The sequence below is a fragment of the Rhinoraja longicauda genome, chromosome 42 (genome assembly GCF_053455715.1).
Source record: "Rhinoraja longicauda isolate Sanriku21f chromosome 42, sRhiLon1.1, whole genome shotgun sequence".
Taxonomy (NCBI): domain Eukaryota; kingdom Metazoa; phylum Chordata; class Chondrichthyes; order Rajiformes; family Arhynchobatidae; genus Rhinoraja; species Rhinoraja longicauda.
In genome coordinates, this window is record NC_135994.1 from 3,118,299 (window position 1) to 3,130,733 (window position 12,435).

Genomic DNA, 12,435 nt, shown 5'->3' on the forward strand with positions numbered 1-12,435 from the left:
TAGTTGTTATCGTACACCCTCCATTAATGATTATTCTGGAGGCTGTTGATCCATGATATGTAGATGACTTTAATTATCATTTCAACCTTGCACTGAACGTTATTCCCAATAGACAATAGGTGCAGGAGGAGGCCATTCGGCCCTTCGAGCCAGCACCGCCATTCAATGTGATCATGGCTGATCATTCTCAATAAGTACCCCGTTCCTGCCTTCTCCCCACACCCCCTGACTCCGCTATCCTTAAGAGCTCTATCTAGCTCTCTCTTGAATGCATTCAGAGAATTGGCCTCCACTGCCTTCTGAGGCAGAGAATTCCACAGATTCACAACTCTGACTGAAAAAAGTTTTCCTCATCTCCATTCTAAATGGCCTACCCCTTATTCTTAAACTGTGGCCCCTTGTTCTGGACTCCCCCAACATTGGGAACATGTTTCCTGCCTCTAACGTGTCCAACCCCTTAATAATCTTATACGTTTCGATAAGATCTCCTCTCATCCTTCTAAATTCCAGTGTATACAAGCCTAGTCGCTCCAGTCTTTCAACATATGATAGTCCCGCCATTCCGGGAATTAACCTAGTAAACCTACGCTGCACGCCCTCAATAGCAAGAATATCCTTCCTCAAATTTGGAGACCAAAACTGCACACAGTACTCCAGGTGCGGTCTCACTCGGGCCCTGCACAACTGCAGAAGGACCTCTTTGCTCCTATACTCAACTCCTCTTGTTATGAAGGCCAACATTCCATTGGCTTTCTTCACTGCCTGCTGTACCTGCATGCTTCCTTTCAGTGACTGATGCACTCGGTCACCCAGATCTCGTCGTACGTCCCCTGTTCCTAACTTGACACCATTCAGATAATACTCTGCCTTCCTATTCTTACCACCAAAGTGGATAACCTCACACTTATCCACATTAAACTGCACCTGCCATGCATCCACCCACTCACACAACCTGTCCAAGTCACCCTGCAACCTCATAGCATCTTCCTCACAGCTCACACTGCCACCCAGCTTTGTATCATCTGCAAATTTGCTAATGTCATGTATCAATACACTACAAGTGGCTCAATTGCAATTGAGCCACTCCGCTCAATTGAGTGTTGTCTTTCCGCTGACTGGGTAGCATGCAACGCAAGCTTTTCGCTGCATCACGGTACACGTGACAAACTGAACTGAACTGAGTGGTTGAATCCAGATCGTGTTGCATTGAGCAAGCACCTCGCTGCCTGAAGGGGTGGTCTTTGGAAGAGTCAGTAAACCTAAGTTCCTGCCTGCCTTATAGGGTAGATGTACAAAAACCCCACACGATCGCTGCTCCGTGCCAACGTTTATCCCTCAACAACCAGCACTGCAATAGATCCTCTGCTCAGCATCACATAGCTGCCTGTGGGGAGACAGCTGTGCACAATTTTGGCTGCTGTTTCTCTTTCTCGTTTCGATTTTTTTAAATCCTGAACTTCTGGTAAAGCACTCGAAGACATCCCGAAAGCACGGAGGCAGAGAGGAGAGCTCTTCAGCGGGTAGTCCATCGAGCTCAGAGGACCATCGGAACACAGCTACCAGCCTTGGAGGGCATCTACAACACACGATGCCTCAGAAAAGCCACCAGCATCCACAAAGACTCTTCACACCCCTGCAACAGTCTGTTCGAACTCCTACCATCGGGCAGACGATACAAGGCCTTCTACGCCCGCACCTCCAGACTCAGGAACAGCTTCATCCCCAGGGCCATAGCTGCCATGAACCGGTCCTGCTGAGCCGAATGGTCACATCGCACAGTGAACCGGCACAGATCTACTTGCACTTTATTCTGTCTTAAAACTGTTACAATTTGTTTCATTGGGTTGTTTAAATTAATACTGACTAGCTGATTAAATTATTGCATCGTATGGGAGGCGCATTCCCAATCTCGTTGTACCCCTGTACAATGACAATAAAGATATATTGTATTGTATTGTGTTGTGTGTGTCTCTTCCTTGACTCCTCCGAACTAACTTGACGCCCAGCTCCTTGGCCTTCCAAGGTGCAGAACAGGGAGGGAAGTTGTTGTTCTTGTGCCAATCCCCAGCTGGCAGAGCCTCGCCTGAATCGTGCCGCGTTTGTTTGTGCCCACTGTACCTCTACTCTGCAGTCTGCTGCCTTCATGTGGGGATGCTCGAGATGGATCCTATGTCCGAGGCCATTTGTATCTTCTCCCCTCTCAAATCCAAATTTGGAAGCTCCACCGACATGGGCCCCTGGCTTGCTCAGTAGGCATCTCTCAGAGAGGGTAATGGTTTCAGTTGGTGTCTCCAGGTAGGGAGGATTTATTTTTGCATTCACACCTTGTTGCATTTTTTCATGCATTTGTCCCGTCCCCACCGCCAATGATGGGCTCCTTCATTGGGCTTCGTTCCTGTGGTAACTTGTGACATGGGAGGGGTGAGTATTCTCTTGGGTGGGTTTCTGGTTTCATGGCTGCACATGGAAACAGGAGTAGGGAAACAATAAAAGTAGGTTCATCGACACCTGACCAAGCTGCCGCAACTCCAAGCCTTGGCTCTACAACTGCCCGGGCTCTCTGGCTCATCTGGCTCACGCAACAAGGTGGCACAGGGTTGTGCCATCTGGCAGAGCCTGAAGTGGCCTCAGAAGCCCATGTTGTGCGTGTGGGAGTTAACCATCACCGGTGGACTTCCTGACAAATGTGTAGGAAGGAACTGCAGATGCTGGTTTACACCGAAGATAGACACGAAATGCTGAGGCAATTCAGCGGAACAGGCAGCATCTCTGGAGGGAAGGAATGGGTGACGTTTTGGTTTGAAGAAGGGTCTCGACCCGAAACGTCACCCATTCCTTCTCCCAAGAGTTTTTCCCTGACCCGCTGAGTTACTCCGGCATTTTGTGTCTGTCTTCGGACTTGCTTACGAGCTGGTCTAGGGGCCGTCAGCCCCGTTAGGTGATCTGCAGTGTGGGCATGGCAGGGTGGAGGGTGCAATGTGTCAAAGGCAGAGTGTTGGCATCATCAGAAGATGCCTCGGCTGGACAGAGCTGTCACAAGAGGCTTGCCCAGAGACGCCCAGAAAGACAACAGTATTCTGCATGTCAACCCCAGTACTGCAAAGGTAAGTACCGTTAAACGGTCAGTTTAGTTTGATTTAGTTTAGTTTAGTTTAGAGATACAGCCCCTTCGGCCCACTGGGTCCTCACCGACCAGCGATCCCCGCACATTAACACTATCCAACACACACCAGGGACAATTTTACATTTATACTCGAGCCAATTAGCCTACAAACCTGTAGGTGTTTGGAGTGTGGGAGGAAACCGGAGCACCCGGGGAAAACCCAGGTGGTCACGGGGAGAACGTACAAACTCCGTACGGACAGCGCCCGTGGTCAGGATCGAACCCGGGTCTGTGAGGCAGCAACTCTACCGCTGCGCCACCGTGCCGCGGTTGATTTCAGCTGACACCCGTCACCTCTGCGTCTGAAGGTTATGTGTTCAAGACCCGCTCAAGACTTGGGCACAAAGGTCCAGGCTGAAGCCAGGTTCAGAGATGAGTGCTTCTGTTCTACCGTTGTGAATAAAACTGCCCCCCCCAATCTGTCACCGTTGAAACCTGCCCATTAGCAGACACAGAATGCTGGAGTAACTCAGCGGCACAGGCAGCATCTCTGGAGAAAAGGGAATTAAGTGGCGTTTCGGGTCGAGACCCTTCTTCAGAATGCTTTGTCTTTTACTTGATTCAGTTGAACTGACCCCCTCCTCCCGCTCCACCACACAATCACAAACACACATGTTTACTAATTGCTGTGACCAATTGTCCAGACCGTGCTTTTTTTTATTGAATGATTTGCATCAAGAGGAGCAAATACTGGCATTTTAAGAAACGGAGAATATGGAGCACCGGACTGGGACAGCGTGCCGCCATTTGCACTACGAGGCTCATGGTGCTCAGACAGACGGCAGCCTGAAAAGCCTGGCAACGCCGAACTCCTCTGTCCCCTCAGTGGAGTAGGCTACCTCTGCTTTGCCTTTGATCTGGTCTCTGGCACGGAAGATTTCAACTAAGGAGCGAAAATGGGAATTAACACTGTGTGGATTGGAGGACCACGGACATCACACTGTGGATTGGCGGAGTGGACTTGATGGACCAGACCTCGTTCTGCCCCGAGAACCTACGGCTTCACTGTGGATTGGAAAACTGTTTTCAGTCAGAGAGTTGTGAATCTGTGGAATTCTCTGCCTCAGAAGGCAGTGGAGGCCAATTCTCTGAATGCATTCAAGAGAGAGCTGGATAGAGCTCTTAAGGATAGCGGAGTCAGGGGGTATGGGGAGAAGGCAGGAACGGGGTACTGATTGAGAATGATCAGCCATGATCACATTGAATGGCGGTGCATACAGGCTCGAAGGGCCGAATGGCCTCCTCCTGCACCTATTGTCTATTGTCTATTGACACGACTGTAGATTGGAGACCATGGACACCACTGTGGATTGGAGACCATGGACCTCACTGTAGATTGGAGACCATGGACCTCACTGTAGATTGGAGACCATGTACCTCACTGTAGATTGGAGACCATGGACCTCACTGTAGATTGGAGACCATGGACCTCACTGTAGATTGGAGACCATGGACCTCACTGTGGATTGGAGACCATGGACCTCACTGTAGATTGGAGACCATGGACCTCACTGTAAATTTGAGACCATGGACCTCATTGTAGATTGGAGACTATGGATACCACTGTAGATTCGAGACCATGGACACCACTGTGGATTGGAGAACCATGGACCTCACTGTAGATTGGAGACCATGGACCTCACTGTGGATTGGAGACCATGGATACCACTGTGGATTGGCGGACCATGGACACCACTGTAGATTGGAGACCATGGACCTCACTGTGGTTTGGAGACCATGGACCTCACTGTAGATTGGAGACCATGGACCTCACTGTAGATTGGAGACCATGGACCTCACTGTAGATTGGAGACCATGGACCTCACTGTAGATTGGAGACCATGGACCTCACTGTGGATTGGAGGGCCATGGACACCACTGTAGATTGGAGGGCCATGGACCTCACTGTGGATTGGAGGGCCATGGACACCACTGTAGATTGGAGGACCATGGACACCACTGTGGATTGGAGGACCGTGGACATCAGCGCCATCTAGAAGATCATGTGGGAGTCACCAGGGGTTGTGTGAGCATCGTTACAGATTGGAGGATTGTGGCCATCAATAATAATTAGAGGCCTGTGTGAGCATCACCAGGCACTATGGGCACTGCAAAACTGCTGTGCCCAACCTCTGCACCCAAAGCCTCCTCCAACACAAGGCCCTGACGAGGTGCCTGGCAGTGCGCTGAGAACCAACACAAAGTCTTGAACTTTGGTGCGTTTCTGCTGCTGAACTGGGAGCAGAGCCCTCGGACGCCTTTGTCCCCCCAGTGAACCCTGCAGTTCAGAGGTCGGCACAAAATGGCAGCTGAGGCCCCACTCCCCCCATTTAGCGATTTGTAAATATTGGTGACGTCCAGTGAGTGGCTGAGTCTTAGACATGTTCTTCCATCTTGCCTTTGCAGGTGAAGTGTTACCATAAGCAATACAAAAACCCGGAACGGGACGTTGTATTTCGAGTACAGTTCCATACTTGCGCTGTCCATGGCACCCAGCTCTGGTTTGGAAAGGATGAATTGGATGATGCTTACGGAGGTCAGTGGGAATTTTCGAGAACAGCAGTCGTATCCCTGTCTGCATTAAGCATGCAGCGGACGTGAAATGCTCTCTGTTCAACGTCCCCTTGCACGGTCCACACCCACTCAAGAGCAAGCATGTGTTAGGTGGTGGGGGAAAGAAATAAAAACAGTTCTGTGCAAACTTTAGGATCTTTGCTTCCCCTTTTGTGTTTTGAATACCCTGCCCCTTTTCCCCGCCCTTTGCTGCATTGCCTAGCCCAAGAGAGGTCCCAGGAGATAGCCTTCCAGAGGAATGAACAATCCTCCAGGCCCAATGCAGGGAGATGGTTTTTGCAGACTTTGTCCATTGACCCCAGGTAAAACATGCTGAATTGGATCCCTTGTAAGATAATGGACAGGGAGATGGAGCAAATGTTTCTTCTTGTACAGAGAGCTGCCTGTAAACGGGAGAGGGGGGGGGTGGTTGGAAACATAATCACTGAGTGGTTTTGAAAGGGAATCGGACAGGCACTTATGGGAGAAGAATTTGCAGGCTGCTGTGGGAAACGAGCAGAGAACATGGATGGAATAGATTGTTCTACAGGAGGCATATGGATGGGCCAAATGGCCATCTCTTGATTTTGAGAGCTAGTTCCTGCGACTCAGAAGCTGCACTGTTTCATACCAGCTCTCCCATTAATACCTGCTATATTTATTAACAATACAGTGGGCGCTGCTATTTAAAGTAGCTGCGTGCGCATGAAGCATTCTTGAGACAATGTACTTGCTTTGGAACTGCAGGCCGCCACGTCAAGTGTTTACAAGGGGTGGGCGGTCTCGTCAGAGGGGCCATTCTAAGTACCAGATAAGCAAACAGCCTTTTGACTACCTCTTCTGTTGAATGATATCCCGTAGCTTCCAGTCAGAGAGTGAGACATTCTCCTGGTGGCCTGGCCAACATTCCCAACCCACACCACCAAAAACGAATTAACTGCGCGTCTGCCTGGTCGCTGTGGAGTTCCCCACCTTGCGCAGAATGGCCGCTGCATTCTCCTGCGTTGTTGCTGCGGCTGTGTTTCTCAAATTTACTCAATGGGCAAGGCGCTAAATGATGTGACACTGCGCTATATAAATGCAAGCTATCTCAACGTGGCACCTTTGCTCTCCAACGATTGGGACTGAGGTTGATGAGCACGGTTTTATCCTTCCACCAGCCCGGTAACGTCTCAGCACGGCTGCAACAGAAAGGAACTGGGGCCAGGGTGGCACGATTCACATGGAGCATTCCCCTTCTGGGCTGGAATAGCTGAAAGACGTTGCTCTGTAGAGATGATCATCGAAAGCACTGTTGGATGGTCATCAGAGTAACAACTGCAAAAGTTTACAGTTCTTAAATCTGACGCGTCTGGCTTTAAACTCGCAAAATATTTCAAAGGCAACCTGTAAAATAATGTTTTCAACAACAGCACAGCGTCTGATAACCATGTAGATCTCTCAGCTCGTATTCTGAATGTCTTTAAAACAAATATTGGGACACCACATGGGAGAGATTTGGCTTGGGGGCTTCGTTAATAAAAGGATGGCATTGTTTCAGTTGTACTGAACTCCCAATGTTTAATGCCAGTGCAGTTGATGGGATTAAATAAGTGGCGATGTGTATCACTGGAGAGAGGATACCTGGGACAAATTCTCACCTGACTGGGGTTTCCTGACCTGCATTAATATCATAGACAATAGGTGCAGGAGGAGGCCATTCGGCCCTTCGAGCCAGCACCGCCATTCAATGTGATCATGGCTGATCATTCTCAATCAGTACCCCGTTCCTGCCTTCTCCCCATACCCCCTGACTCCGCTATCCTTAAGAGCTCTATCTAGCTCTCTCTTGAATGCATTCAGAGAATTGGCCTCCAATGCCTTCTGAGGCAGAGAATTCCACAGATTCACAACTCTCTGACTGAAAAAGTTTTTCCTCATCTCAGTTCTAAATGGCCTACCCCCTTATTCTTAAACTGTGGCCCCTTGTTCTGGACTCCCCCAACATTGGGAACATGTTTCCTGCCTCTAACGTGTCCAACCCCTTAATAATCTTATACTTTTCGATAAGATCCCCTCTCATCCTTCTAAATTCCAGTGTATACAAGCCTAGTCGCTCCAGTCTTTCAACATATGACAGTCCCGCCATTCCGGGAATTAACCTAGTAAACCTACACTGCACGCCCTCAATAGCAAGAATATCCTTCCTCAAATTTGGAGACCAAAACTGCAAACAGTACTCCAGGTGCGATCTCACTAGGGCCCTGTACAACTGAAGAAGGACATCTTTGCTCCTATACTCAACTACTCTTGTTATGAAGGCCAACTGTTTCATTGGCTTTCTTCACTGCCTGCTGTACCTGCATGTTTCCTTTCAGTGACTGATCATGGAGCTCTGACTGCTGTAGTTTGTAGTCCCGTCAGCCATGGGATATAAATTCGACGAAGAATGGCAGGAGTCTGTCGAGGTTAGTTTGGGTGTCAGGGGTTACGGGGAGAAGGCAGGAGAATGGGGTTGAGAGAGAGAGAGGGATAGATCAGCCATGATTGAATGGCGGAGTAGACTTGATGGGCCGAATGGCCTAATTCTGCTCCTAGAACGTATGAACTTGTGAGGTTTGGTTGATAGTGAGGACCCCGATCTCTAGGTACACGCGGAAGCTTCATTGGCACAACTGGTACTGACTGCTAATCTGCCCTCTTCCTAGACGACAGGTTCCCACGGGATGCCATGGTGGAGTTCATCTTCTCTTCCGGACCGGAAAAAATCAAAGGTAAGAAATTGAGTATAAAAAGTTTAAAACCTGTAACTGGAAAAATAATTAAAACAATTGCACAGAAGGTCAGTCAGCATCTGGGCGGAGAAAGACAGAAACCCGTTGCCTGGGTGCAGCTAGATGCTGGGTCACAGACAGATCTCTTCAGTGAGCTGTAGGTATTACAGTTAAAAGCTGGAACTGTATGAGCAGTTGGATCTAATTGTGTGCTTGGTGATGATTAGAATGTGTGCATTAGAAGGATGAGAGGAGATCTTATCGAAACGTATAAGATTATTAAGGGGTTGGACACGTTAGAGGCAGGAAACATGTTCCCAATGTTGGGGGGAAGTCCAGAACAAGGGGCCACAGTTTAAGAATAAGGGGTAGGGCATTTAGAACTGGGATGAGGAAAAACTTTTTCAGTCAGAGAGTTGTGAATCTGTGGAATTCTCTGCCTCAGAAGGCAGTGGAGGCCAATTCTCTGAATGCATTCAAGAGAGAGCAAGATAGAGCTCTTAAGGATAGCGGAGTCAGGGGGTATGGGGAGAAGGCAGGAACGGGGTACTGATTGAGAATGATCAGCCATGATCACATTGAATGGCGGTGCGTACAGGCTCGAAGGGCTGAATGGCCTCCTCCTGCACCTATTGTCTATTGTCTATTTATTATTCTAAAACTACTCCTAACTGAGGGCTATTGTCGTTTAGAGACACAGCGTGGAAACAGGCCCTTCGGCCCACCGAGACCGCGCCGCCCAGCGATCCCCGCACATTAACACTATCCCACACACACTAGGGACAATTTACATTGATACCAAGCCATTTAACCTACTAACCTTCACGTCTTTGGAGTGTGTGAGGAAACTGAAGATCTCGGAGAAAACCCACGCAGGTCACGGGGAGAACGTGCAAACCACACAGACAGCACCCGTAGTCGGGATCGAACTGGGGGTCTCTGTTGCTGCAAGAAACAGCAGATGTTGGTTTACAAAAAATGACACAAAGTGCTGGAGCAAATTAGCAGGTCAGGCAGCATCTGTGGAGAACATGGATTTTGGCTGTTGAAAGAAATCTGCTTCCACATGGTTAGATCTAACTGTTCTGATGGAAGATTGTTGAGCTAAAAGATTCATTCAGTTCTCTCTTGCCACAGACACTGTGTGACCTGCTGAGTAACTGCAGCGTGTTCTGTTTTTATTTCAGATCACTGTTAGTATTTAATTTGTACCGTGTGCAATAGATCTGTTTATAGATCTTATTTTGCGCAAGAGATCCTGTTTGGAGTTAGATCTTGTTGTGAGCCAATTGATCTCTGCTATTGTGGATTATGTTCTAGTAGATCCTAATTAGATTTTAGATCTAATTCTGGGTAAAGTGAGCTGGCAGAGGCAACAAAGAAAATACGGGCAGGTGGCACTAGTGTGGCTGGGGCATCTTGGTTGACATGGATGAGTTGGGCTGTTCCTGTTCCTGTGCTGTATGACTCTGAAATATTCATCTCAATCCTCTTCCCAACTGCAGAGGGTGAACACTTAAGGAATGACTCCGCAGTGACTGTGGATTACAACACCTCCGACCCAACAGTGAGATGGGATTCCTACGAGAACTTCAACCTTCACCACGAGGATGGCTTGGAAGGTATTGGAATGGAGTTCGCAACTCCGTGTTTTGTGTGTTTCCGGTGTTGCTGGTGAGGCAGGTATTTGTAGCCCATCCCCAAGTGCCCCTCAAAAGGTGACTCTGAACACCCCCCTCCTGAAATTGCCGCAACTCGCAGATTATCTATCCCGTGTTGCCTTCTGTGGGTGTTTGCACTGCAGTTGTCTCCTGTGTTTCCCACTTCACAACAGTGACTGCATTTCAAACCTACCTCATTCGCTCCGAGGTCCTTTGGGTTATTCTGAGAGGGACACTAAAGGCACTGTGTCATTGGGCGGCACGGTGGCGCAGCGGTAGAGTTGCTGCCTTACAGCGAATGCAGCGCCGGAGACTCGGGTTCCATCCCTACTACGGGCGCCGTCTGTACGGAGTTTGTACGTTCTCCCCGTGACCTGCGTGGGTTTTCTCCGAGATCTTCGGTTTCCTCCCACACTCCAAAGACGTACAGGTTTGTAGGTTAATTGGCTTGGTAAATGTAAAAATTGTACCTAGTGGGTGTAGGATAGTGTTAATGCGCGGGGATCGCTGGGCGGTGCGGACCCGGTGGGCCGAAGGGCATGTTTCCGCGCTGTATCTCTAAACTAAACTAAACTAAACTAGATAGGCAGTCTGAAGAAGGGTCTCGACCCGAAACCTCACCCATTCCTTCTCTCCTGAGATGCTGCCTGACCCGCTGAGTTACTCCAGCATTTTGTGAAATAAATACCTTCGATTTGTACCAGCATCTGCAGTTATTTTCTTAAACTAGATAGGCAACTACTTCAAACCAATTTCAACTATTTCTTCAATTTAAGTTTGACTGGTGATCTAATGATTGAAAACTATAAAATCCACACAGGGTTTGATAGAGTAGATGCTTGCTCCAGGCAGAGCTTCGAGAACTGGAAGGTGCAGTCTGAAGAATAGATGTTGGGCATGAAAGTAACAGTGTAGAATTAATTTCCTCTGTAGCTTCTGTCTGCTGCTGCAGTCTCTCATAAGTTCATAAGTTTCTAGGAGCAGAATTAGGCCATTCAGCCCATCGAGTCTACTCCATGGCCGATCTATCTCTCCCTCCTAACCCCATTCTCCTGCCTTCTCCCCATTACCCCTGACACACGTACTCTCTGTAGCTCCGTTTCATTCCTCCACCAACACACACACACACACACGCTCACACACTCATGCCCACACTCTCACACCGCTTTTACACACACGCTCTCACGCACACACACTCACACACTCATGCTCACACACTCACACTCTCACGCACACACACTCACATGCTCACACACTCACATGCTCTCACACTCACACACTCACTTGCTCTCACACTCACATACTCACTTGCTCTCACTCTCACACACACTCTCACACACTCACACTCTCACACACTCACATGCTCTCACACACTCACACTCTCACACACTCACATGCTCTGACACTCTCACACACTCTCACTCTCACACACTCACTTGCTCTAACACTCACACTCTCACATGCTCTCACACACTCACGCACAAACACTCACGCACACACTCACACACACACTCACATACTCTCTCGCACACACACACACACACACACACACACACATTCTCACACACGCTCTCACCCACATGCTCGCACACTCACACACACACACACACACACACACACTCACACACACACTCACACACACACACACACACACACACACACACAGACACACACTCTCACACACACTCTCACACATACCCCCCCCACACACACACACACACACACACACACAGACAGACACACATACACACACAGACACACACACTCACATACACACAGACACACACACTCACACAGACAGACACAGACACACACACAGACACACACACACTCACACACAGACAGACACAGACACACACACACACAGACACACACACACAGACAGACACACACACAGACACACACACTCACACACACACAGACACACACACTCACACAGACATACATAGACACACACACACACACACTCACACAGACATACACACACACACACACACACACACAGATGCACACACTCACAAACACACCACCCCTTTCCGTCCCCCTTTTCTGAACGTGATTGTGCCTTTGTATCTTAATCTGATGGGCACAAGTACCTAGTTGGAGGAACAGTGCCTTGCACCTTCCAAACGCTCAGTCAAACCGTGCATTATCTCAGTGTCTGACAACAGACTGGTGTCACAGAGCCAAAGCACCTCTGTAAAAGCTGCTTCATACTTCAAACAATGCAAACATCTATTTCTATTTTCGGCTACTGATCTGTGAAACTAATAAATCTCAACTATAGGAGTTTAGGGCACCTCCC

The 12,435-nt window shown here is 48.8% G+C and overlaps 1 protein-coding gene across 8 annotated transcripts in view; it reads left to right on the forward strand.

The window, feature by feature from the left end:
• LOC144611997 (tensin-2-like) overlaps positions 1-12,435 on the forward strand; it is a 225,602-nt gene that overhangs the window by 155,493 nt on the left and 57,674 nt on the right. For all 8 annotated transcript variants that reach the window (XM_078431400.1, XM_078431402.1, XM_078431401.1 and 5 more), the window contains exons 15-17: positions 5,570-5,699; positions 8,404-8,469; positions 9,975-10,091. In XM_078431400.1, coding sequence (XP_078287526.1) covers positions 5,570-5,699; positions 8,404-8,469; positions 9,975-10,091 — 313 coding nt within the window. The remainder of the gene's footprint in view (positions 1-5,569; positions 5,700-8,403; positions 8,470-9,974; positions 10,092-12,435) is intronic.